At 44.3% G+C, this 24973-nt stretch overlaps 1 protein-coding gene across 1 annotated transcript in view; it reads left to right on the forward strand.

The window, feature by feature from the left end:
- The window catches only part of OTUD7A (OTU deubiquitinase 7A), a 388339-nt gene that overhangs the window by 288017 nt on the left and 75349 nt on the right, over window positions 1–24973 (forward strand). Inside the window, exon 9 of the mRNA XM_055555716.1 lies at window positions 24689–24871. Within this exon, the coding sequence (XP_055411691.1) occupies window positions 24689–24871 (183 nt within the window). The remainder of the gene's footprint in view (window positions 1–24688; window positions 24872–24973) is intronic.

Below are 24973 nucleotides of genomic sequence, written 5' to 3' on the forward strand. Positions count from 1 at the left end.
CCTCTGGCTGAGGGGCCAGGGTCCGCACGGTAGCCTTGGGGGACATGTGTTACAGGCGGCCCCTGGGTATCCGGGGGACCATATGGAGTCTGTGTGTGAAGGGAACACACCTCTCTCTGTGAGCTACTGAACTGAGCAGGAGCCAGGGATGGGGTCCTGCCAATTACCGCAGCTTAACCTACACTAATTACTGCATTATTTTTATTAAATACTGAGACAATACAAAATCACGGTTGTCAGAGTCAATTATAAAAATAATGCACTTTTGAAGCACCCAGCTTTCAAACAGGGGAGTGGAATTTGTCATGAACTTGGAAGCCCCCGTTGGGGTTCTCCCTGACCTCATCTCATTGTCCCTCCCCTGGGGCCCCCACCACCCAGGATGTGGGTTCTCTTGCATCCCTTGTGCACCTTCAGGGTGGTACCTCCTGCATCTGTATCCCCAGTCGATATGCTGCTTCACGTTGCATGTTTTGAACTTGACATAAATAGACTGAGATGATATGAATCTTTAGGGACTTGCTTTTATCCTGCAACAGTATGCCCTGAGATCCCTGTGGGCTCTTGTATGAAGTGTAATTGATTTTTTCATCACTGCATGGCACTCCATTGTTTGAAGAGATAAAAATGTGTTGGTTCAGTCTCCTTTCGGTAGGCATTTAGGCTGTTTCTTGTTCCTACTGTTATGACCCAGGCTGCCATGCGTGCTTTTCACCAGCTCCTTGGGCATGTGGTGGGTGAAGAGGCATCTCTCTAGGGTATATTCCTCAATATAGGAATTCCTAGATATGGGATTGCTGGGACCGAGGGTCCATGGCATTTTAGACGGAATGGCTGGGAACAGCCTCTCTGATGCAGGGCACGCTGGAGCAGCGGGAGCCGGGACCCTCTTGCAATCATCCAGGTAAGAGGTGCGGCCAACCTAGGGTGGGAAGGGTGGAGGTTTTGAGAGAGGATTAAATGGAGAGACTATATTTTCAAGTAAAGCCTAAAGGATTGGCTGATGTGGGGTGTGAGAGTGAGAACGGACTAGAAGCTGACACTAGATTTTCATGTCCAAGTCGAGCTCTGTGAGGCCAGAGAGCAGAGGAAGCTCAAGCCCTGGTCTTGGGCCACGTCAGGCCTGGGATGCCCTTGGACACCTGGATTCATTTGCCTCAGCTGCTGTCACCGAGGACCAGAGACTGGATGGCTTAAACAGCAGACATTTCTTCCCATAGTTCTGGAGGCCAGGAGGTCCCAGGCCAGGGCACAGGCTGATGTGGCTGCTGGTGAAGGCTCTCATCCCATCTGGCAGACTCCAGCTGTATCCTCACATGGCCTTTCCTCTGTGCTCTCATGGGGTGAAGAGGGCGAGATCTCTGAGGCCACTTTCTCTTCTTATAAGGACACCAGCCCTGTTAGATCAGGGTCCCAATCTTTATGATCTAGTATAACTTCCATTTCCTTCCTGTCTCCAAATGCAGTCACCTTGGGGATTAGGGCTTCAATATATGAATTTTGAAGGGGCACAGCAGTCCCCAAGGTGAAACGCTGAATTAGGAGCTGACCCAGGGACGGAAATCCAGGGGAGGTCAGTACTCAGAGGGTGTTTACTGGGAGGAGCCAATGTGACACCCAGAGAGTGGGCATGGATGGGGAAGAGAAGTGGCCCCAGGGCTGGAGGCGTGTCAGCAAGCAGAGGCCAAGAGGCCTAGAAGGATCCAGAGAGGGAGACCCAAAAGGGCCATGAGTGGGAAGGAAGCCGACCAGAGCCAGAGTGTGATATCCTGTCACGGTGCCCCACACAGGATGTGGTCAAAGAAGAGAGTGATTGCCTCTGCGTTCCTGTGGGAGCCATGGGTGCAGGTGACAAGGGTAGCATGGGCGAGAGGTGGGAGCGCCATGGAGCATGGTGGCTGCTCCTCTTGCAGCCTTGCAAACCTTGCATGAGTGCTTCTCATTTAGGAACCTGGAGCCTGTCAGGAAAGCAGTCTTAAAGTGTCGTTGCATGCTTCTTCCCCATTTCTGGAGGAGAATGAAGGAAGAGAAGGGCGCAGGGGAGGCAGCCGCTGCTCTCTGGCAATCTCTGCTGCTTTGTCCAGTCCCCATCCACACGCATCCTTTGATGCACATCGAAATGAGCAGGCAACTCCACACCATCCAGCATGTGGCTGAAGATGCTTCACTTCTCACAAACTGCAGAGACACCAACTCCATGAGGCGCAAGACCCATCTGGAACTTTGCTCATCCCTCACCCGGTTGGCTTGTGACCATCTTTGATGAACTGTAACTTGAGGAATGAATTAAGAGTTTATTCACACTTAGCCTTCTGTATGTTCTGTGACAACGAAGGGAGAAGAGTACTCTTTGGTTCATCTTACCATAGATAAATAACAAAGCAAAGGAGAAAATCTGCAAATCATCGTGGCCTTGAACCTGGCCCCTGGCAGACATTCTGGTTTGAGTGTTTGTAACACCTGCCCTGCTCCACTTCCCACTCACCCAGCACCCAGACCTTCACATTCAGAGTCTGTGCCATTAACTCAGTATTGTTTTCTGCCATTCACATGCTGGGCAATTGCTGGTTTAACAGTTGTGAAATTTACTCTGCACTTCATTCAAATTTCTGCTGGCAAAAATCTTGTAGTTCTTTTGATGTCTGTGGGACCTCGTCCCAGGCCATCTTCCTAGGTACAAATCTGAAAACTAAAAAGAGCTGGGCACACCTTCACAGACAAGGTCACTGCTGGGTCTTCAGAAAACAGGGTACTAGCCTCAGTCATGGAGAAGGCGATGGCACCCCACTCCAGCACTCTTGCCTGGAAAATCCCATGGACAGAGGAGCCTGGTGGGCTGCAGTCCATGGGGTCACAAAGAGTCGGACACCACTGAGCAACTTCACTTTCACTTTTCACTTTCATGCATTGGAGAAGGCAATGGCACCCCACTCCAGTACTCTTGCCTGGAAAATCCCATGAACAGAGGAGCCTGGTGGGCTGCAGTCCATGGGGTCACAAAGAGTCGGACACCACTGAGCGACTTCACTTTCACTTTTCACTTTCATGCATTGGAGAAGGAAATGGCAACCCACTCCAGTGTTTTTGCCTGGAGAATCCCAGGGACAGCGGAGCCTGGTGGGCTGCCGTCTATGGAGTCACACAGAGTTGGACACAACTGAATCGACTTAGCAGCAGCAGCAGCAGCCTCAGTCAAGGGAGGAGGGGCCGCTTCTGCTGGCTCAGGAGACTCAAGGCCCCCACATTCATCAGAACCTATCTCAGTGTTCTCAGGATCTCATGCAGCTGTCAAGCCCTCATTCTTTCTGCTCACTGTCCGACCCCATTTATGGGAATCCTGGCAAAACTTTAAGCTTGCACAAATCAGCCACTCGAAGCATCAAAAAGGTCTGAATTTGGAATCAACAGCATAGCTATATGAACTCAGAGGTTCCTAAAGGGTGTTCTGACTCCACAGCTGTACCTGGAGCTGAGCCGCTCATCCCTTTTTACCCAGTGTGGTTGCCTGGTGCAGCAGGAAGGAGAGCCCCTCACAGTCCTGTTGGTTCTCCCACAGCAGCCAAGAACCAGTTTCATCTCTGTGCTTCTGCATTCCTGGCACCGTGCCCAGTACCACCTGTACCCATTAGCATTGGGTGAAGAAGATGGAAGTCACTCCAGCATTCCCAGAAGGGATGGAAGCTAGAGGTTTAGGAAGTTGCAGAAGTGGTGCCCTGGCAGGAGCTGTGCTCGGTGGGGAGAGGAGTCACCAGCACTCACTGGGCATCCTCCTTGCAGTCTCAGTAGTCTAGGATCACCTCAAGCACCAACTACTCAGTGGCCAGATCACCCCAGCAGGCATGTCTCAGGGGGCTGCCCCAAACCTCCAGCCAGCCTCACGCCTGCAGGCTGCTCAGACATCTGCTGACAGTGCTCCAGAGAAAACTGGCCTGAGCTGCTCCTCCAAATCTTATATGAACACCTCTTACTGGAGAGCATCCCAGATCAGTGACCAGGACAGGGCTTCCAGGAGCAGCTCCGTGGGTTCCTCTCCTGTGTTACAGGCAGGGTGTGCGACGGCATCAGGCAAAAAGGCATGTGGATGCTGGGTGTGGACCAGGCAGGGCTGGTCCTTCTGTTGCCAACGGTGATTGTACCGAACACACCTTTCATTGCAGTGCTTTTCTGTCAACAGTCCTTCGGTGAAACCCCCTCACATCAGTTTTGTGTGCACATCCATTCTCTTTAGTGGCTGAGTCATTTCCAGACATGGATTGCCGTAACTCAGCCAGCCATTTGATGAGTCAGCTTGGTCCTGAATGCCTCCCTCCCACCTCCCTCCCTGAAGATCAAACACTGGGAGCACTCCCAGCTCTCCGTTCTCTGTCACTCGTGGGGGAGGGCGTCTCGTCTCACCTGTACTGCTGCAGGCACCCCCTAACGTTCCTTCTGCCTTCAACTTGGCCCAGTTCCAATGGTCTCTCCTATTTCACCGGAGTAATTGTTCTTAAATGCAAACACTTAATTTTTCTACAGTAGAAATGCCACCCTTTTAGATTGTCACAGAACCCCTGTTTGAGTTTCCTGAGACATACAGCAGATAACCATTGACTGTTTTACATATGGTAATGTAAGTTTCCATGTTACTCTTTGCATACATCTCACCCTCTCCTCCCCTCTCCCCATGTCCATATGTTCTTTATATCTGTTTCTCCATTTCTGCCCTGCAAATAAATTCTTTGGTACCATCTTTCTAGATTCCATATATACACATTAGTATTTTCCTGTGGTCATGTATGGAAGTGAGAGTAGGACTGTGAAGAAGGCTGAGTGCTGAAGAATTGATGCTTTTGAACGGTGGTGTTGGAGAAGACTCTTGAGAGTCCCTTGGACTGCAAGGAGATCCAACCAGTCCATTCTGAAGGAGATCAGCGCTGGGTGTTCTTTGGAAAGAATGATGCTAAAGCTGAAACTCCAGTACCTTGGCCACCTCATGCGAAGAGTTGACTCATTGGAAAAGACTCTGATGCTGGGAGGGATTGGGGGCAGGAGGAGAAGGGGACAACAGAAGATGAGATGGCTGGATGGCATCACTGACTCAATGGACGTGAGTCTAAGTGAACTCCGGGAGTTGGTGATGGACAGGGAGGCCTGTGTGCTGCGGATTCATGGGGTCACAAAGAGTCGGACATGACTAAGCGACTGAACTGAACTGAACTGATACACTATTTATCTTTCTCTTTCTGACTTACTTCACTCCATATAGTAGGCTCTAGATTCATTCACCTCATTAGAACTGACTCAAACACATTCGTTATGGCTGAGTAATATTCCATTGTGTATATGTACCACAACATCTTTATCCATTCATCTGTTGATGGACATCTAGGTTGCTTCTATGTTCTAGCTATTGTAAATAGTGCTGCAATGAACAATGGGATGCATGTGTCTTTTTTCAATTTTGGTTTCCTCAGGGTATATGCCTAGGAGTGGGATTGCTGGGTCATATGATGGTTTTATTCCTAGTGTTTTGAGGAATCTCCATGCTATCTTCCATAGTGGCATAGATATTTTTCTACAATAAAAATCTGATCCAGCCCCACTCCTATTGAAAATGCTTCAGTGACTGGTCTTTGCCCCCAGGATAAAGTCCAGACTTCATGGCACACTTCACAAGACCCTTCAAGGGATGCTCTCTCTCAACATTTCCCTCTCCCTGAATCCTTCAGCTTCACTAACAAGGCCTCTCCTGACTCCTCCCCTCTGGGCTTTACTCAAATGTAACTGCCGTCAGTGCTCAAATGTGCCGGATAATGATACTTCCAGGTTTATTCAAGTGCTGTCCTCTCCCTGCTCACCTCCTCCTGACTCTGCCAAAATAGCTTTACTCTGCTCTGAGGTCTCAGCCTAAGTGAGACATCCTCCAGAAAGCACCTCTGATCATCCTCCCAGCCTGAGTTAGAGCCTCGCCTAGGTCCCTTGTCAGACCCTGATTCATGCACAACACTTAGGTCTCATTGTTGTCCTCTGACCTCCTGTCTCTCTTCTCTGCATTAGTTAGCTGGTTGCTGGCAGTGATCTATCCAAACACTTACTCAGGCTCTTTATTTCCCCCTCACTCAGCCTTCTTAGCCCTTGGCCTTTCCATGTTCATGCTTGTTACCTCATGTTTGCAGCCCCAGGTATCACGTCTGCGTTGTAGTCAGTAAGAGTGGGGAACAGCACAAGGCGGCTCACCTCTTACGTCTATATAAAAATTCTTTTCAGACACCTCCCAGCAGAGTTTGGCCCAGATCTGAGCACTGAGGAATGACATCTAGAGATTTAGTGAAGGAGGAAGAGGTGCTATTTAGAGGAAAAGAATAGAGCAGCATTGGAATAAGAGAATGCAGTGCCTTTGAAGAAGTGAGAGTGGCAGACACCATGCTGTGCGTTAGATACTGCTTCTCCCACCACCGGAAAAGAAGAGGGAATCAGGAAGGATGGAGAGGTCAGCTCTGGAATGGATACAGAGCAGTGACCTTGGATTTATCTGCATCAAGGTTGTCGGTCATCTTGAAAACAGCTGCTTTGTAGAGCAGTGCTCACAAAAGCCATCTTGCGGCAAGTCAGAGAGTGAAAGGTCACAAATGTAACATCTCTTGTCCTCCAACCTCTGTTTAAATTGTCTGCACATACTATAGTTGGTAACAGAATACAAAATAGTGCTAGTAAGTTTTTTATTAATACATCCAAAATATCAGTCATATAAAATTTTTATATTATGATTTGTTATATTTGGACAAACTTCTGGTGAGCTATAACCTCTTGGAAAATTAGTTGAGGCAGCCTTTGGACTAATTTCCTGCTACATATTTCTGTAAAAATAAACTAACTAAAACTAACTGTATAATTACCAGTTCACTTAGAGGACTGGGTATTTCCATTGGTTCTTTCGGTTTCTGTCTGCATTTAATAGCCAGGAAATTCAATATTGTTGCCTGCAAAACATAAATGAGATCTTCAGCTTATGGTAATATGGCAGACAAAACATTATAGGAAAGTTTTCACTCTAAAACACTTAAAATATGGGTAATTTACCTTAAATCCTTTTGAAATTTTATTTACTGTTTGTTTTAGATAACTAATGTATTTGAACAGTTCAAAACTTAAAAGAAAAAGACACTTAAAGCATTGAACCCCCTTCTGGGCTGTCTACCCAATTCCTCCCTGACCCGTTAGTTTCTTATTTACCCTTCCAACCTTTGTGTAAACAGATGAAAGTAAACATTTATATATATATTTTTTCTGTCCTTACTGAAAATGTGGCATTATGAATATTTCCCACCTAGCTTATTTCACTCCTAGGGTATGCTGGAGACCTTCCCGTGGCCCCTTCGTTATTCCTTGATGCACATCAGAACATTATGTCGGGGGGAGTGGACTGTAGTTTATTTAAATATTCTCTTATAAGTGGGCATTTAGCTCATTTCATTATTTTACTGTTATAAACAGTGCTGCAATGACCATCTTGTACCTACTGCATATTTATTATTGTTTAATCGCTAAGTTGTGTCCAACTCTTTTGTGACCCCGTGGACTGCAGCATGTCAGGCTTCCCTGTCTTTCAACATCTCCTGGAGCTTGCTCAAACTCATGTCCATTGAGTTGGTGATGCCATCCAACCATCTCATCCTGTGTTGTCCCCTTCTCCTCCTGCCTCCAGTCTTTCCCAGCATCAGGGTCTTTTCCAGTGAATCAGCTCTTCACATCAGGTGGCCAAAGTACTGAAGCTTCAGCATCAGTCCTTCCAATAAACACCCAGGACTCATCTCCTTTGGGTGGACTGGTTGGATCTCCTTGCAGTCCAAGGGACTCTCAAGAGTCTTCTCCAGAACCACAGTTCAAAAGCATCAATTCCTTGGTGCTCAGCTTTCTTTATGGTCCAGCTCTCACATCCATACATGACTACTGGAAAAACCACAGCTTTGACTATAAAGACCTTTGTTGGCAAAGTAATGTCTCTGCTTTTTAATATACTGTCTGGGTTTGTCATGTTTATAGGCATTTCTGTAAGATAAATTCCCAGAAGTGGGGTGGCTGAGTCACAGGATGAGGGTGTTGTAGTTTTGGTGAATCCTGGAAAATTGCTTTGCTTGCTTGCTTGGGGAATATATCATTCCATGCTTTCTCCAGCCAGCAGCTAAGCAAGACTATTCACCCCCTAACTTGGTAACCAGGTGGTTGCCAACTTTTGTATTTTGACCCTCTGATATGTGTAAAATGGTTTCACAGATTTTTTTTCTAATATATTTGTAAATTGCATTTCTTTTGTGAATAAAATCAAGCATCTTTTCATATGTTTCTTATGTTTCATGGATGTTTATAATTCTTTTTTTGTGAGCTCTCTGTTCATGTCCTTTGCCTATGTGTCTTTTGAATACTTAGTCTTTTTTTCTTTATTGGTTCCAGGCAAAAAACATACACACTGCACACTCACACACACGCACCACACATGCACCACGCAGGAGAAAACAGAGACATGCCACCTCTCGTATCTGCTCTGTGTGCCCATGGGGAGCCATGGCTGCTTGTGGCTCACAGCTAAGGCCTCCACAGGTGTCATCCCAACCAGAGGATGTCACCTCCCCCAAGACTCTACCCTCCTGGGGGGACTCCCATCCAGTGCCTTCTTTATGTCCAAGTGTAACAGCTCAACCCCTTCCTGATACCCACCAGGGTTCTTAGCCTTCCCCAATCAAAAAAAGTTGACTAGAGACCAGACAAGAAAAGCAGGCAAGGTTTTATTGGAATCCCTGCTGCTGCAGGTGGGAGCAAGAATAAACAACAGGTTCCTGTGCTCACTGGCTTGCTAAGTGAGGGGTAAGCGTGTTCCTTATATGAGGTGAGGGTAGGGGTATATGTGTGTGCAGGGGGCATGTGCAGTAGCCTGCTTTGGCTCTCTTTAGAAGTGGCAGTTTGGTTTTTCTGTCTTTTGTATCTTTTTGTCCAGAATTTGCCCTAACTGCAGGAAGTAGCAGTTCGGTTTTCTGTCTTTTGTATCTTTTTGTCCAGAATTTGCCCTGACTACACCTGCATGGGGTTGTTTTTAGTCCCATACAGTTTCTTTGTATATTATTGCTTGAGGAGAGATGTCCAGGTACAAGTATTGCAGCACTGAAGCTAAGGGTCCCAGATTCCAGCCTATCCCATTACCACAGAGTGGACATCTCTGAAGGCCACCCCCACTCCCATGCGCCCTGCCAGTTCAGCCGAGGCCCTGTTGCACCTTCACCCCCCACAGCGTGCCTCCCCTCATATTTTCTCATGAACAGACCTACCTCAAAGATGATGCCTCTTATGTGACAGAAGTTGCAAACATTTTCCCAGTGACATTTGCCTTTTGATATTTTGTATAAATAGAAGTCTCCCTGGGATTTCCCCTTACATTGCATGGTTTTGTCTGATTGTTCATGGATCAGTTATTGAGGTGGTGGGGTGGGTTGGAGGCCTGGAAGTGCCCCTCCCCACTCGCTGCTGTTATGTTTCAGAGCCCCCTGGTTATTCTTAGTTTACCAAATGAACGTTAAACTCTACATGTCTGACTCCAAGAAGGAAAAAAAAATGCTTATATTTATGAGGTCAGGTTAAATTTACAAATTAGCTATGAAGAAATGGTGATATTGAGTCTTCCAAACTAAGAACATAGTGTATGCAGTTCTACTTTTTTGCCTTTTGGGGATATCATAATTATTCCACATATGTGTTTTACATATCTCTTTTAAGTTCATTTCTCAGTATTTTTCTTTTAGTTTCCACTATGAATGGAATATTATCTTCCATTATGTCTTCTAACTTATTTTTGTTTATATTTGAAGGCTATTTTTCATGTATGTCAATTCTGTATCCTTTGTATTGGCGCTATTCACAGACTATGTCCAGCTCTCTGCCTCCCTCTAGTGGGAACGTGGATGCATTACTCCTCCTGGCCCCTGTGGCTGGATGGGCCCTTTGATGAGTTTTTGCCATGGGGTTGTGAAAAGACTGTAGTGCTCAGAGGGATTGGGGGCAGGAGGAGAAGGGGATGACAGAAGATGAGATGGCTGGATGGCATCACCGACTCTATGGACATGAGTTTGAGTGAACTCTGGAAGTTGGTGATGGACAGAGAGGCCTGGCGTGCTGCTATTCATGGGGTCGCAAAGTCAGACACGACTGAGCAACTGACCTGAACTGTGAACCCAAATGAGGTGACACTTCTGAGTCAGAGTGTTTAATCCTTAGTTGGAGATGCTCCAGGGCTTTCTGTCCCTCTGACAGACTGAAGGGCAGTTTTTAAGAGTAGCTGCAGAACTGGAGCTGACCCACAGCAGATTTTTGGGCTGAGCAGAAAAGCAAACCTTTGTTGTGGTGGTCTCCCAGGTTTGGAGGCTGTTGCCATAAAATAGCAGGCATTCTGTGAATAGCCCATGTCAGTGTGCTTATCTTAGTGTCTCAGAGTAATTTCTGGTTTAGAGTTTTTACTTTTTATCTAATATGCATATATTCATCTTTCTTGTGTCTTGTTGTAATATGTGCCTGGGATTTGTTTTAACCGGGTCTAGTAAGACACACACACACACAGAAATGACTGTCATGAAGCAAGAAAGTTTCCCTCCCAGTTCTGTAGAGGCGGGAGTCCTAGCACACAGGGCCACCCGTGGAAGCATCAGGGTCAGAAAGCAGAGGGAGAGAGGGGAGCACGTGGACACAAGATATGCTCTTGTTCCTGCAAGAAGGAGCGGGCAAGGCAGGGTAGCTGGTTTAGGAGTGACTGATTGAGTCACTTCAGCAGGCTGCAGTGTGCAGAGGCTGCCCCTGAGCCATCTTTGGCCCTGCACGATTGCCCAGAGCAGGAGGGCCTGACAGAGGAGGTGCTTGGGGCTGTGGGCTCTGGATTGGCTTGCTTTCCTTACTGAAAGGCATACTTGCTGGGGAGTCACTTGTTGTTACTAAAAACTGAGAGTTCTGGGAAGAGTGAGCTCTCACAGGTCAACAAGACCTCAAAAATACAGAAATTAAACAGTATGATTAATCCATCTCCACTATGAACAGAACTCCTTAGCATTATAAAGTGGCCTTCTTCATCTTCTGTAATGCCTTTTGGCCTAAATTCAGCTTTATTTGAGGTAAGATTATGACCACCTATATTGCCTTCTGTTGTTGTTATGATTATTATTATTGTTTTATATCTGCCTGGTAAACCTGATAAACCATGGTTCCTCCCCTTTAGTTATAACCTTTCTGAATCACTTCACTCTGAATATAGCCCCCATATACAGCACAAGTTGGTCCTTGCTTTTTAAAGTAATATGAAAAATCCTTTTCTTTAACTAGCTGCATTAAACCTATTTAAATTTATTGCTATGACAGATATGGTTGGTCTTAATTCTGTCATATTTTCTATTTATATATAAATATTTAAATGACTTTCACTATATTTTATTAGCTTTTTATTTTAAAATGTTTTTTCTGCTGTTTAGACCACTTACATTTTTTATCTAGTGTTTACTTTTTAAAATTCTACTTTTATGTACTGCTATCCTCTTTCCCTTTTTCCTTTGTTTAATGTAATTATTTTTTATTGAAGTATAATTAATTTACAATATTATGTTAGTTTCAAGTGTACAGCAAAGTGATTCAGTTATACATATATATGTATTATTTTTTGAGATTCTTTCCATCGTATGTTATTAGAAGATATTAAGTATAATTCCCTGTGCTATACAGTAGGTCCTTGTTGTTTGCCTATTTTATATATAGTAGTGTGTATATATTAATTCCAAACTTGCAGTTTATCTTTCCCCCCATCCCATTGTCTCCTTTGGTAACCGTAAGTTTGTTTTCTTTGTCTGTGAATCTGTTTCTGTTTTGTAAATAAGTTCATTTGTATCTTCTTTTTTACAGTCTGCATATAAGTGGTGTAATGTGGTATTTGTCTTTCTCTGACTGACTTAGTCTGAGGATCTCTAGGTCCATCCATGTTGCTGCAAACAGCATTATTTCATTCTTTTTGTGGCTAAGTAATATTCCATTGTGGGGCTTCCCCGGTGTCTCAGTGGTAAAGAATCGCCTGCCACTGCAGGAGACACGGGTTCAATCCCTGGGTCGAGACGATCCTCTGGAGAAGGAAATGGCACCCCACTCCAGTATTCTTGCCTGGGAAATCTCACAGACAGAGGAGCCTGGCAGTCTACAGTCAGTGAAGTTGCCAAGAGTCAGATATGACTGAGCAACTAAACAACAAAATATTCATATATGTATATATACACACACACATACCACATCTTCTCTACCCATGTCAGTGGACATTTAGGTTGCTGCTCTGTCTTCGTTATTGAAAAGAGTGGGGCTATAAACATTGGGGTGCATGTATCTTTTCAAATTAGAGTTTTCTTCAGATATGCCCAGAGTGGGATTGCAGGATCATATGGTAAGTCTATTTTTAGTTTTTTTTAAGGAACCTCCATACTGTTATCCACAGTGGCTGTACCAATTTATATTCCCACCAACAGTGTAGGAAGGTTCTCTTTTCTCCACACCCTCTCCATCATTTATTGTTTGTAGATTTTTTGATGATGGCCATTCTAATCAGTATAAATTGATACCTCATTGTAGTTTTGATTTGATTTGCATTTCTCTAATAATTAGTGATGTTGAGTATTTTTCCATGTGTTGGTTGGCCATCTATATATCTTCTTTGGAGAAATATCTATGTAGATCTTCCACCCATTTTTTGATTGGATTGTTTGTTTTTTGATATTGAGTTGCATAACCTGCTTGTATATTTTGGATATTAATCCTTTGTCAGTTGTTTCATTTGTAAATATTTTCTCCCATTCTGTCTTGTTTATAGTTTCCTTTGCTGTGCAAAGGCTTTTAAGTTTAATTAGGTCCCCCTTGTTGATTTTTGTTTTTATTTCCATTACTCTAGGGGGTGGATCAAAGAAAATATTACTGTGATTTATGTCAAAGAGTGTTCTGCCTATATTTACCTCTAGGAGTTTTATAGAATCTGGTCTTACATTTAGATCTTTAATCTATTTTGAGTTTAATTTGTTGATGCTGTTAGAGAATGTTCTAATTTCATTATTTTACATGTAGCTGTCCAGTTTTTTGAGCATTGCTTATTGAAGAAACTGTCTTTTCTTCCTTGTATATTCTTGCCTTCTTTGTTGTGGATAAATTGACCATATGAGTGTGGGTGTACTTCTGGGCTTTGGAATTCCTAGGCACAGCAATCAGAAAAGGAAAAGAAATAAAAGGAATCCAAATTGGAAAAGAAGTAAAACTGTTAAACTGTTTGCAGATGATGATGCTGTACATAGAAAAAGATGCTACCAGAAAGCTACTAGAGCTCATCAATGAATTCAGTAAAGTTGCTGGGTACAAAATTAATACACAGAAATTTTGCATTTCTATACACTAATAACAAAAGATCAAAAAGGGAAATTAATACCACATGATAAATATAATTAATACTGCTATATGTTATATATGAAAGTTGTTAAGAGAATAAATCCTGCTGCTGCTGCTAAGTCACTTCAGTCGTGTCCGACTTTGTGCGACCTCATAGACAGCAGCCCACCAGGCTCCCCCGTCCCTAGGATTCTCCAGGCAAGAACACTGGAGTGGGTTGCCATTTCCTTCTCCAATTCATGAAAGTGACAAGTGAAAGTGAAGTCGCTCAGTTGTGTCCGACTTCGCGACCCCATGGACTGCAGCCCACCAGGCTCCTCCATCCATGGGATTTTCCAGGCAAGAGTACAGGAGTGGGGTCCTAAGAGTCCTCATTAAAAGGAAAAATATTTTTTCTATTTCTTTAATGTTATATTTATATGACATAATAAATTCTTGCTAAACTTACTGTGATAAGCATTTCATGATGTATGTAAATCATTATGCTGAACACCTTCAACTTATGTAGTACTGCTGCTGCTGCTAAGTCACTTCAGTCGTGTCCGACTCTGTGTGACCCCATAGACAGCAGCCCACCAGGCTCCCCCGTCCCTGAGATTCTCCAGGCAAGAACACTGGAGTGGGTTGCCATTTCCTTCTCCAATGCATGAAAGTGAAAAGTGAAAGTGAAGTTGCTCAGTCGTATCTGACTCTTAGCGACCCCGTGGACTGCAGCGGCTCCTCCATCCATGGGATTTTCTAGGCAAGTATGTAGTACTATATGTCATTTATATCTCAACAAAACTGGAAGAGAAACAAAAAGAAAAAAAAAAGAATTTAAGAAATTACCATCGCATCAAAAAGAATAAAATGCCTAGGAATGAACCTACCTAGGAGACATAGGAATGATGCTAAAGCTGAAACTCCAATACTTTGGCCACCTCATGTGAAGAGTTGACTCATTGGAAGAGACTCTGGTGCTGGGAGGGATTGGGGGCAGGAGGAGAAGGGGACGACAGAGGATGAGATGGCTGGATGGCATCACTGACTCAATGGACATGAGTTTGAGTGAACTCCAGGAGTTGTTGATGGACAGGGAGGCCTGGCGTGCTGTGATTCATGGGGTCGCAAAGAGTCAGACATGACTGAGTGACTCAACTGAACTGAAGGAGACATAAGACCTGTACTATGAAAAATATAAATCCCTGATGAAAAAAAATAAAAGCTTACACAAACAGATGGAAATACATACCTTGTTCTTGGAGAAGAAGAATCAATATTGTTAAAATGACCATATAACCCAAGACAGCCTACAGATGCAGTGCAATTCCTGTCCAATTAAAATGGCATTTTTGGCAGAACTAAAACAAAAAAAAAATTTAATTTGTATGGAAACACAGAAGACCCCAAATATCCAAAAAGTCTTAAGAAAAAAGAACATAGTTGGAGATATCATGCTCCCTGACTTCAGACCATATTACAAAGCTGCAGTCATCAAAATAGCATGGTACTGGCACAAGAAGACATAGAGATCAATGGAACTCGTTAGTTTTGTGATTTAAAATATCTTTCTGATATTTAGAAGTTATATTTTTATCTGGTGATTATTTAAAAATTTCTACCTTGATGTATTATCCTTTCCCTTTTTCTTATAGTTGGTGTCAGTGATCTGCCTCAATAAAACAGTTTTATCTTCTTCCTCTTCCCACTCTCTTCTACCATCCAATTTAGTTAGTATTATATCATTCACATGTTTCTAGTGTTTTCCTTAGTCCTGTTACATATGTTCACGCTCCACTCTTGGACGATGGATCAGCCCCAGGGCAGCCAGTGGCAGCAGTGAGGCCGGGGAGCCCTCTGCCACTGGGTGTCCTCCAACATCGGTTGCAGTCTTCCCCAGACCCCCTTCCCAGCCACTCCAGCAGGACCTCTGCCTCAACCCCCGGCAGCACTTTGACCAACATCCAACAGCCAGTGAAGGTTTACACACTAAACGAGGACCAGCAGTGGGACAACCAGGGCACCGAGTGTCACCCAGCTCCGTGGAGCAGCTGAAGGCATGTCTCTGGTAGTCAGAGCCGGAAAAACTTGGTCCACTGGAGAAGAATGCAAACCACTTCAGGATTCCTGCCTTGAGAACCCCACGAACAGCATGAAAGGAAAAAGATGTGACACTGAAAGAGGAACTCCCCAGGGTGGTAGGTGTCCAATATACTACTGTGGAAAAGTAGGGAAATAGCTCCAGAAAGAATGAAGAGGCTGAGCCAAAGTGGAAGCAACACCCAGCTGTGGATGTGTCTGGTGGTGAAAGTAAAGTCCGATGCTGTAAGGAACAGTGTTGCCTAGGAACCTGGAATGTTAAGGCCATGAATCAAGGTAAATTGGATGTGGTCAAACAGGAGATGGCAAGAATGAACACCGACATTCTAGGATATAGTGAACTAAAATGGATGGAAATGGGTGAATTTAATTCAGATGACCATTGTGTCTACTACTGTGGGCAAGAATCCCTTAGAAGAAACAGAGTAGCTCTCAAGGTCAACAAAAGAGTCTGAAATGCAGTGCTTGGCTACAATCTCTAAAACGACAGAATGATCTCCATTCGCTTCCAAGGCAAACCATTCAACATCACAGTATTCCAAGTCATGCCCCAACCACTATGCTGAAGAAGCTGAAGTGGAACGATTCTCTGTAGACCTTTGAGACCTCCTAGAACTAACACCAAAAAAAAGATTTTCTTTTTCATTTTAGCAGACTGGAATGCAAAAGTAAGAAGTCAAGATACACCTGGAGTAACAGGCAAGTTTGGCCTTGGAGTACAAAATGAAGCAAGGCAAAGCCTAACAGAGTTTTGCCAAGAGAACACACTGGTCATAGCAAACACCCTCCTCCAACAACACAAGAGAAGACTCTACACATGGACATCACCAAATGGTCAATACTGATATCAGGTTGATTATATTCTTGGCATCTGAAGATGGAGAAGCTCTATACCATCAGCAAAAAAACAAGACCTGGAGCTGACTGTGGTTCAGATCATAAACTCCTTATTGCAAAATTCAGGTTCAAACTGAAGACAATGGACACTAGTCCATTCAGGTATGACCTAAATTAAATCCCCATGATTATACAGTGGAGGTGATGAATAGATTCAAAGGACTAGATCTGGTAGGCAGAGTGCCTGAAGAACTATGGATGGTGGTTCATACTATTATACAGGAGGTGGTGACTAGAACCATCCCCAAGAAAAAGAAATGCAAGAAGACAAAGTGGTTATCTGAGGAGGCCTTACAAATAGCTGAGAAAAGAAGAGAAGTGAAAGGCAAAGGAGAAAAAGAAAGATAAACCCAACTGAATGCAGAGTTCCAGAAACAGCAAGGAGAGATAAGAACATCTTAGGTGAACATTGCAAAGAAATAGAGAAAAACAATAGAATAGGAAACACTAGAGATCTCTTCAAGAAAATTAGAGATACCAAGGTAACATTTCATGCAAAGACAGGTACAATAAAGGACCTAACATGAGCAGAAGAGATTAAGAAGAAGTGGCAAGAATACACAGAAGAACTGTACAGAAAAGGTCTTAATAAACCGGATAACCACGATGGTATGGTTGGTTACTCACCTAGAGCCAGACATCCTAGAATGTGAAGTCATGTGGGCCTTAGGAAGCATCACTACAAACAAAGCTAGTGGAGGTAATGGAATTCTAGCTGAGCTATTTAAAATACTAAAAGATGATGCAGTTAAAGTGCTGCACTCAGTATGTCATAAATTTGGAAAACTCAGCAGTGGCCACAGCACTAGACAAGGTCGGTTTTCATTCCAATCCCAAAGAAGGGTAATGCCAGAGAATGTTCAAGCTGCCACACAGTTGCACTCATTTCACATGCTAGCAAGGTATTGCTCAAAATCCCTCAAGCTAGGCTTCAGCAATACATTAACTGAGAACTTCCAGATGTACAAGCAGGATTTAGAAAAGGCAGAGTAATCAGAGATCAAATTGCCAACATAGAAAAAGCAAGGGAATTAAAAAAAATTTTACTTCTGCTTGTTTGACTGCACTAAAGCCTCTGACTATGTGGATCACAACAAACTGGAAAATTCTGAAAGAGATGGGAATACCAGACCACCTTACCTGACTCCCAAGAAACCTGTTTGCAGGTCAAGAAGCAATAGTTAGAACTGGACATATACCCAGTAGACTGGTTCAAAATTGAGAAACTATATCAAGGTTGTACATTGTCACCCTGCTTATTTAACATATATGCAGAGTACATCATGTAAAACGCACGGCTGAATGAGGCACAGGCTAGAATCAAGACTGCCAGGAGAATTATCAGTTACCTCAGAAATGCAGATGATACCACATTAATAGCAGAAAGTGAAGAAAAACTAAATAGCCACTTGATGAAGGTGAAAGAGGAGAGTGTAAAGCTGGCTTACAATTCAGCATTCAGAAAACAAAGATCATGGCATCTAGTCCCATCATGACATGGCAAATAGATGGGGAAACAATAGAAACAGTGACAGACTTTATTTTCTTGGGCTCCAAAATCACTGCGGACAGTGACTCCAGCCAGAAAATTAAAAGGTGTTTGCCTCTTGGAAGAAAAGCTATAACAAACCTAGACAGCATATTTAAAAGCAGAGACATCGCTTTGCTGACATAGGACTGTCTAGTGAAAGCTATGGTTTTTCCAGTAGTCATGTATAGATGCCAGAGTTGGACCATAAAGAAAGCTGAGCACTGAAGAATTGGTGCTTTTGAACTGTGGTGTTGAGAGTCCCGTGGACAGCAAGGAGATCAAACCAATGAATCCTAAAGGAAATCAACTCTGAATATTCATTGGAGGGACTGATGCTGAAGCTGAAGCTCCAATACTTTGGCCACCTCATGCTAAGAGTGGACTCATTGGAAAAGTCCCTGATGCTGGGAAAGATTGAGGGCAAGAGGAGAAGGGGGCCAACAGAGGATGAGACAGTTGGATGGCATCACCAACTCAATGGACATGAATTTGAGCAAACTTCAGGAGATAGTGAAGGACAGAGAAACCTGGCGTGCTGCAGTTCATGGGGTCCCAAAGAGTTGACCACAACTTAGCAACTGAACAACAACAAATTATATATGTTCAGATGTGTATATTTGATCTGCCAACTTTGAATACTGTCTTGTACTCCCATGTAGTACAGCTGAAGCAACTGTGGTCGCCTCTGCTTTCTACCATTTTCATTTTGGCAGAATATTCTCCTGTCATTTGTATCTGTACCTTTGCTTTTACTTGGCTGCACATTTAAATACGTTTACTGCTCCCTCAATTTCCCTTTGCCAAACCTCCATTCATTCTTGACTGGCTGGTACTCATCTTCTCATGATTTTCTCAAGAACAATCCATGTGACTATTATTTCCTGAACTCATACCTGTTTTAAATGGGTTGTCTGTAGCCTTTATCCATGAAAGAATAGCCTAGATGGGTATAAACATTTATTAGCTCACACTTCTTTATTTCTTTCAGTATCTTCAGGCATTGAATTTGGCTGCCAAGAACTATGTTACCAGCCTGATTGTTTTTCCTTTTTGCTGAAATATTCAAATAATTCTCTTTATCTTTAAAACATAATAATATTATAAGGCTATATCATGAACACTGTCCTTATATTTCTTTATTATACTAGGGCAATCTTCTTGTGGCCTTTCAATCTGTAAGATCAAGTGTTTATGTTAGAAATTCTCTGTTTTGAAAGGCTAAATCTGTGATTGCTTAGATTTCTCTCCTGAAACTGACATCTCCTCTGCTCCTGATTTTCCTCCCCTTTTCCCTGATTGGATACCCAGGATCACTAAATGATGGCTATCCCGTTTTTGTTTTTCTTCTTAATTAATCAAAAGATATTGTGGAGCTTGTACATTTTAAATTGTTTAATGTTTACATTTGTGTGAATTAAGTTTCCACAGTGGTTAAGAATATGCCTGCCAATGCAGGAGACACAGGTTTGATCTCTGGGTCAGGAAGATTCCCCTGGAGGAAGAAATGGCAACCTACTCCAGTGTTCTTGCCTAGAGATTCCCATGGACAGAGGGGCCTGGTGGGCTACACTCCATGGGGTCACAAAGAGTTGGACATGGCTGAGCATGCACACACACACACAATTTTTCTGAAACGATGAGATAAAGCATAATATACGGGCATGGTACTATGTTGTTTTTTTTTTAATTTCTTTTTTTGAGAATCAGCCAAAAAGGAAATCACAAGCACCCAGATGTGGACCACAGTGCCTGTTCAATGCAGTGTGATTTCACATGACAAATGCTTTCCTTATCTTGAAGTTTCATGAAATTTTATTACCATCACATTTTAGCATACCATTTTGTTGAGTTTGCCTGATGATAAGGGAATAATAAATTACTTCCATATGATAAGAAAAATGCTTTCCCTTTTAATCATAACTTTCTTATTTTGAGCTCCAATGATGTATATGTGGCATTTCTTTCACCTGTAGTCTCTGTGTACCATTTCCTCTATAACCTTTTGTTTCTTTATTTCTGTCTCATTTTGTTCACTTTACTAATTTTCATTTTTCTGTTTTTTACTGTGGTAGCTGTACCTGTTTTCTCTCTGCTTCCTTATAATGGAACTTCATCTCTGAAATTATTTTAACTCTTTTTTTTCCTCTTTTCTCCCCTGAGTTTAGTCAGTTCCTGTTTCACAGCTTCCCATGGGCTCATACATTTCTGCTTCATTGTTTTCCTTAATGGATGTGATGCTTTAGTGCTAAATTAAAGCATACATACCCCTTCAAGAGACAAAATGAAATACAGTGTTTAACTTGAGATCAGACCCCACTTGATGTTCCTGTTAAGACAAAAATCAAAATGAATTAGAAGTGTAAAACACAAGCACATCACCAGTAGACTACGCTGGAAGGTAAAACCTGTACCTGCTGGTACCCAGTCACCTGCATGTGACAAACACAAACCGAGGCAGCGCCCAGAAGGAAACATTTGTCAGGCAACTGCCTCCACCTCTCGAGGCTTCAAGTTGAGAAACTGCAGACAGTGATACTGTCCTACCAGAAATACTGACTTTGGAGCAATACCGCTGGAACATCTTTGGAAACTCAGGTCAGCTACAGGAGAAAAATGAGTATTTCTAGCTGTGCAAATTGCTCTTGCAAATCAAATCAGGATTCTACACATAAAGAATCGGAGGGGAATATTGATTGGATAATTGACTAGCATCTGCCGTTGTTGAACATTTGGCCTGAAAACTTAGGATACAGACTGTAACTTGACCTATGGTTATTCCCATAGAGGTGGACTTAATCTTCAAAATGGAATATAAATTAAGAGGAAAAAAAGAGCAAGAAGAAAAGTGGCGGGGGTGGGGGGAATCAGTGTGCTTTAAGGGCAGGGAAAGGCAAGGAGCCAGCAATGGGGACAGAGTGTTCAGAGTCATAGGACAAAGGGGCTGTTAGTGGCCTGGTGGCCTGCTAGTGTTCAGGGGATGGCCTGAGTGACATATAAATGAGAATTCTGTGTAGTACAGGTGAGTCTGTGGGGAGCAGAGTAAAGACCCAGCAGGTGAAAACACTGGCAAGGTTGGGGTGGAGGGATCCGGAAGGAGGGAAAGTCCTGTTACTGAGTCATCATGGTACAGGAGAGGGAGATTTCAAGGGTGGTCAGCAGCCAGGAGCCCTGACACCCACAACAAGGTCAGGTTCAAGGGAACTGTAGACCCCAGAAGCTTAGGCTTTGATCAGGACAGACCTGGATTTGAATCTCAGTTCTGTCACTTGCAAGCTGGATTTCAACCATAAGTGACAGAGGTTAGACTATTCATAATAAATGAAAACTTGTTATGAATAGTCTTAACACTAAGAGCTGTCCGTGTGCTCAGAACTGTACAAATGTAGTCTCCTCGCCGCACTTACCCCTCCTTGGAACTTCCATTTGGTGCATTTTATTATCGCAATTGCATAGAAACGTAACCTGAGGTTTCCCGTGGCGTTATGCCGTATTTACAGTCACAGAAGTAGCCAGGGAGTGGGGCCAGACCCAAAGCCCGGGCTCTTTACTGCTCTGCTGAACCCTCCTCTAACAAGTGAGCTGGCTTCAGGGCTCGTAGCCTGTGGCTGCCCCAGTCACCCAGCTGTTCATTCCACCCGACCTCAGCCCACTCCATCACTGTGGTGGTGCCACCATGGTGGGCCTCTGTGCCCTTTCACTTCATCTTCCCTCCGTGTGACATCTGTTGGGACTCTCCCAGACTGAAGAGTGGACAAGATGAAAGGGGATCTTGAAAGGTGTGCTCTCTGAGCACCAAACCCTACTCCTAGGCCACCAGGAGCCTGTCCCTCTCCACTGTATTTTCTGTCTTTAGATACAGTCTGTATGACCCGCCAGTGTCGAGCCCATCCCTAGGGCATCCATCCCTGTCCACGTGTCTGTAAGTTACCACTTGCGTTCCTGGTTGTCCTGAGCAGCTGTCTTTGGAACTGTGAAGAGCTGGAAGCAGATCTCAGACCCCCTTAACTTCTGAGGACTCCGCCTGCTGTCCATCATGCTTGCTTCCCCTTCAGTGGCCTCATGGACCCTTTCCATGTGCATAGACACTGGGGTCCTGGATCCCTGAGGAATTCTGAATTCTTTAAAATCTTAAAGTCACGAACTTGGGGCTCATTTGGGAGCTGCAATTTGTGGACAGTGCTGCTCCCTCCATCTTCGCTCTCACCTCATACTTACTGGATCTCCATTTGCTAAGAGGTGTGGCCCAGGTTAGAACCAGGATGCTTGCCAGTTAAGGATATGGCAGGTGTTTAGCAAACTGGGCAGGAGTCCAGGGCAGTGATGGGAGAATACAATGGAGGCAAGAGCAAGTGGAAAAACTCAGCGAGTGAGAGGTCTTTGGGCGGGAGATCAGAGCAGACTGGCCTTTGCTGATGGCTGGACACATGCTTCCCAGCATAACCCCAGCTGATCGTCTAGGCATGCAGAAGGAACATACCCTCACCCTGGAGTGCTGGTCCACAGAGGCTATACATGATCTCTGGGGTGCTGCCTTCAAGCTCCAGCCTGATCACCTGTGATGGGAATGTAGATCGGGGGCTCTGGAAGGATCTCCTGTCAGGCATGGGTAGTAACAGCAGGACACACTCTTTCCCGAGGGTGGGAGAAGCACAGTTGGCTGGCTTCTGGGAGCAGGAGCTGGGGTGGGGCACAGCTCTGCTAGGACCAGGTCTTGTGTACTGGACAGCCCTGCAGGAAGATGCAGTCGGTGGGAAGATGAGATTGGAGGGTTCGCATGCACTGTGGTGCAGCAACCTTCTAAGCCTCACTTCCTGTTTGTAAGGAGCCAGAACAATGTCTGCTCCCCGTGGCGCTGTGGAACAATGAAATTCCCGGCTCAGTCAATGCTCCACGTGGGCTGTTTGCCTCACAGCCAGTATTTGTTGGGCTGGTGTCATTGCTAATACATGTGCCCATAGTAACATGTCTGCATCCCATGATAAGGTTGCATTCTCAGTGCCTCTCCTCCACCTCCCCTCTCCCTGCCCTTTCTCCCCGACAGTTTCAGCCCTCCTGGGACATTTGCTACCCTTGGCCCTGCTTTAGAGCGAGGTGCCCACCCAGGTCATCGCCCCTGCTAAGGAATAATGTCCCTAAAGCCAGAGCCTGTCCTGCCCTTGGTAGACCACACCCTGGAGCATGGATGCCCATTTGATAGACACAAGCACTTAGACTTGAAACTGCATTTGCGATCACGCAGGCAATGTGTGTACACTGTGATTGGTAGTTGTATGTAAGAGTGAAAGAGAGTGCTTTTATTTCTGCTTCAACTGGTTTCCGTGACATAACTACCAAACAGTAATGGGGCTGCCTTCCACAAAGGACCCCACCTGTCATCACTTGCAAAAACACCCCCAGACCTTGCTGAGGTTCAGCTGAATAACCTGAATGATTTCGTTTGCTTTTCTTCCCCACTGAGATATGCAAAGATGCTTCTGTTGTGTCTTTGTTACCTGACTGTGAAAGAAAAAAATAGGATTAAATTGTAAATGATTGTATGATAGAATTTAAACATTTTCTGATTGATAGTATCAAGTCTGTGGCAGGAAAAAAAAATTAGAAAGACCAAAGGAAGATGTTCAGATAGTATTTTAGACATTCAAAGCCTCATTCTGTTGTCTGTACCATATAATTAGTCAATATAGTAAATACCTGTATTTTGAAGTTAGTTGGGAGAGGATAAGATTTTATTTGCTTTTTAAAATTAGAGCTAAGCTTTTAATTCTTTGCCTTTAAAAAGTACATGGTTGCCTAATGGAGTTGGATGCAATGTGCTCTACCTCCTTCCTTCCATTGGAAGTCCACCAAGTCTCAGAGTCAGGGATCAGACTCCCACTCTGAGTCCAGACCCCAGCAGCTTCCCCTCGTGCTGTGAACCCCCAGCACCCATCCCCACCAAGTGTGCCCAGGGTGGGCAGAGCTGTCTTGCCTGGTGTCTCACCCAGTTCATCACCTGAGCTCTGAGGTGGCCTCCCACCAAAGCTCCCACTCAGCGAGCACCCCCCACCCCGAGCCTCTGCCCTCTCCAAACTAAGCTTCAAGGCAGCACTAAAATACTGAGCGAGAGCCCAAAGAAAACGTGGAAATTCTTTTTGTTTACTTTTTCTTCCTCTGTGCTTTGCTTCCCTCGGAAAATAAGCTCTGCAACTAGGTTTTCAGAGGCATGGAAGGTTCTGCAGGGTCTATGAATCTAAGGCCAGGATAGTAGGTACGTCATGTACCTCAGAGGGACCTCAGGCATGGGTGAGAAATTCTGCTTTTAGAGTACACATCTGACCATTTTACTCCTTCGAAAAATGAGAACTAAAACTACAAGGGTCTACTGTATAGCACAGGCAACTATATTCAATATCGGGTAATAACCTATAATGGAAAGGAGTCTGAAAAAGAATAGGCCTATATATGTGCAGGTATAACAGCCTCTTTGCTCTCTACCTGAAACATTGTAAATCAACTATACTTCAGGTTTTTTTTTTTTTTGAAAAGGGTAATGAAAATGTTCTGTGATTGTGTAGTGTGGATAGTTGCACAACTCTGTGACTATACCAAAAACCATTGAGTGAAAAACCGAAAAAGGAAAAGCACTTTTTAAAAAAACAAGAACTACTGGTGGGGAGTTTGAGTGAACAGGTGCTAACAGAGACCCTTCTTTGCAAGGTTCATTCCTAACATGCGACCATCATTCATGCATCAGTATTGTAATCTCTTGTCATTTCTCATCTCCAGGCAAAAACTGGGACCTCACGGCCGCTCTGAGTGACTATGAGCAGCTCCGACAGGTGCACACAGCCAACCTGCCACCTGTGTTCAACGAGGGCAGGTGCCCCAAACAGCCTGAGCGAGAGCCACCCCCGCCCGGGCACACGGCCGAGCGGCCCTGCCTGCCCAGGCAGGACGACATCGCCCAAGGTACCTGCTGCGGGGCCTGCCAGGCACCAGCTTCCTGGTCCAGCGTGGTTTACAAGGGGGCTGGGGCAGGGGTGCACAGAAGGGTGAGGTCACCTCCTTTCC

This window comes from Bubalus kerabau, chromosome 19 (genome assembly GCF_029407905.1).
Source record: "Bubalus kerabau isolate K-KA32 ecotype Philippines breed swamp buffalo chromosome 19, PCC_UOA_SB_1v2, whole genome shotgun sequence".
Lineage (NCBI taxonomy): Eukaryota > Metazoa > Chordata > Mammalia > Artiodactyla > Bovidae > Bubalus > Bubalus kerabau.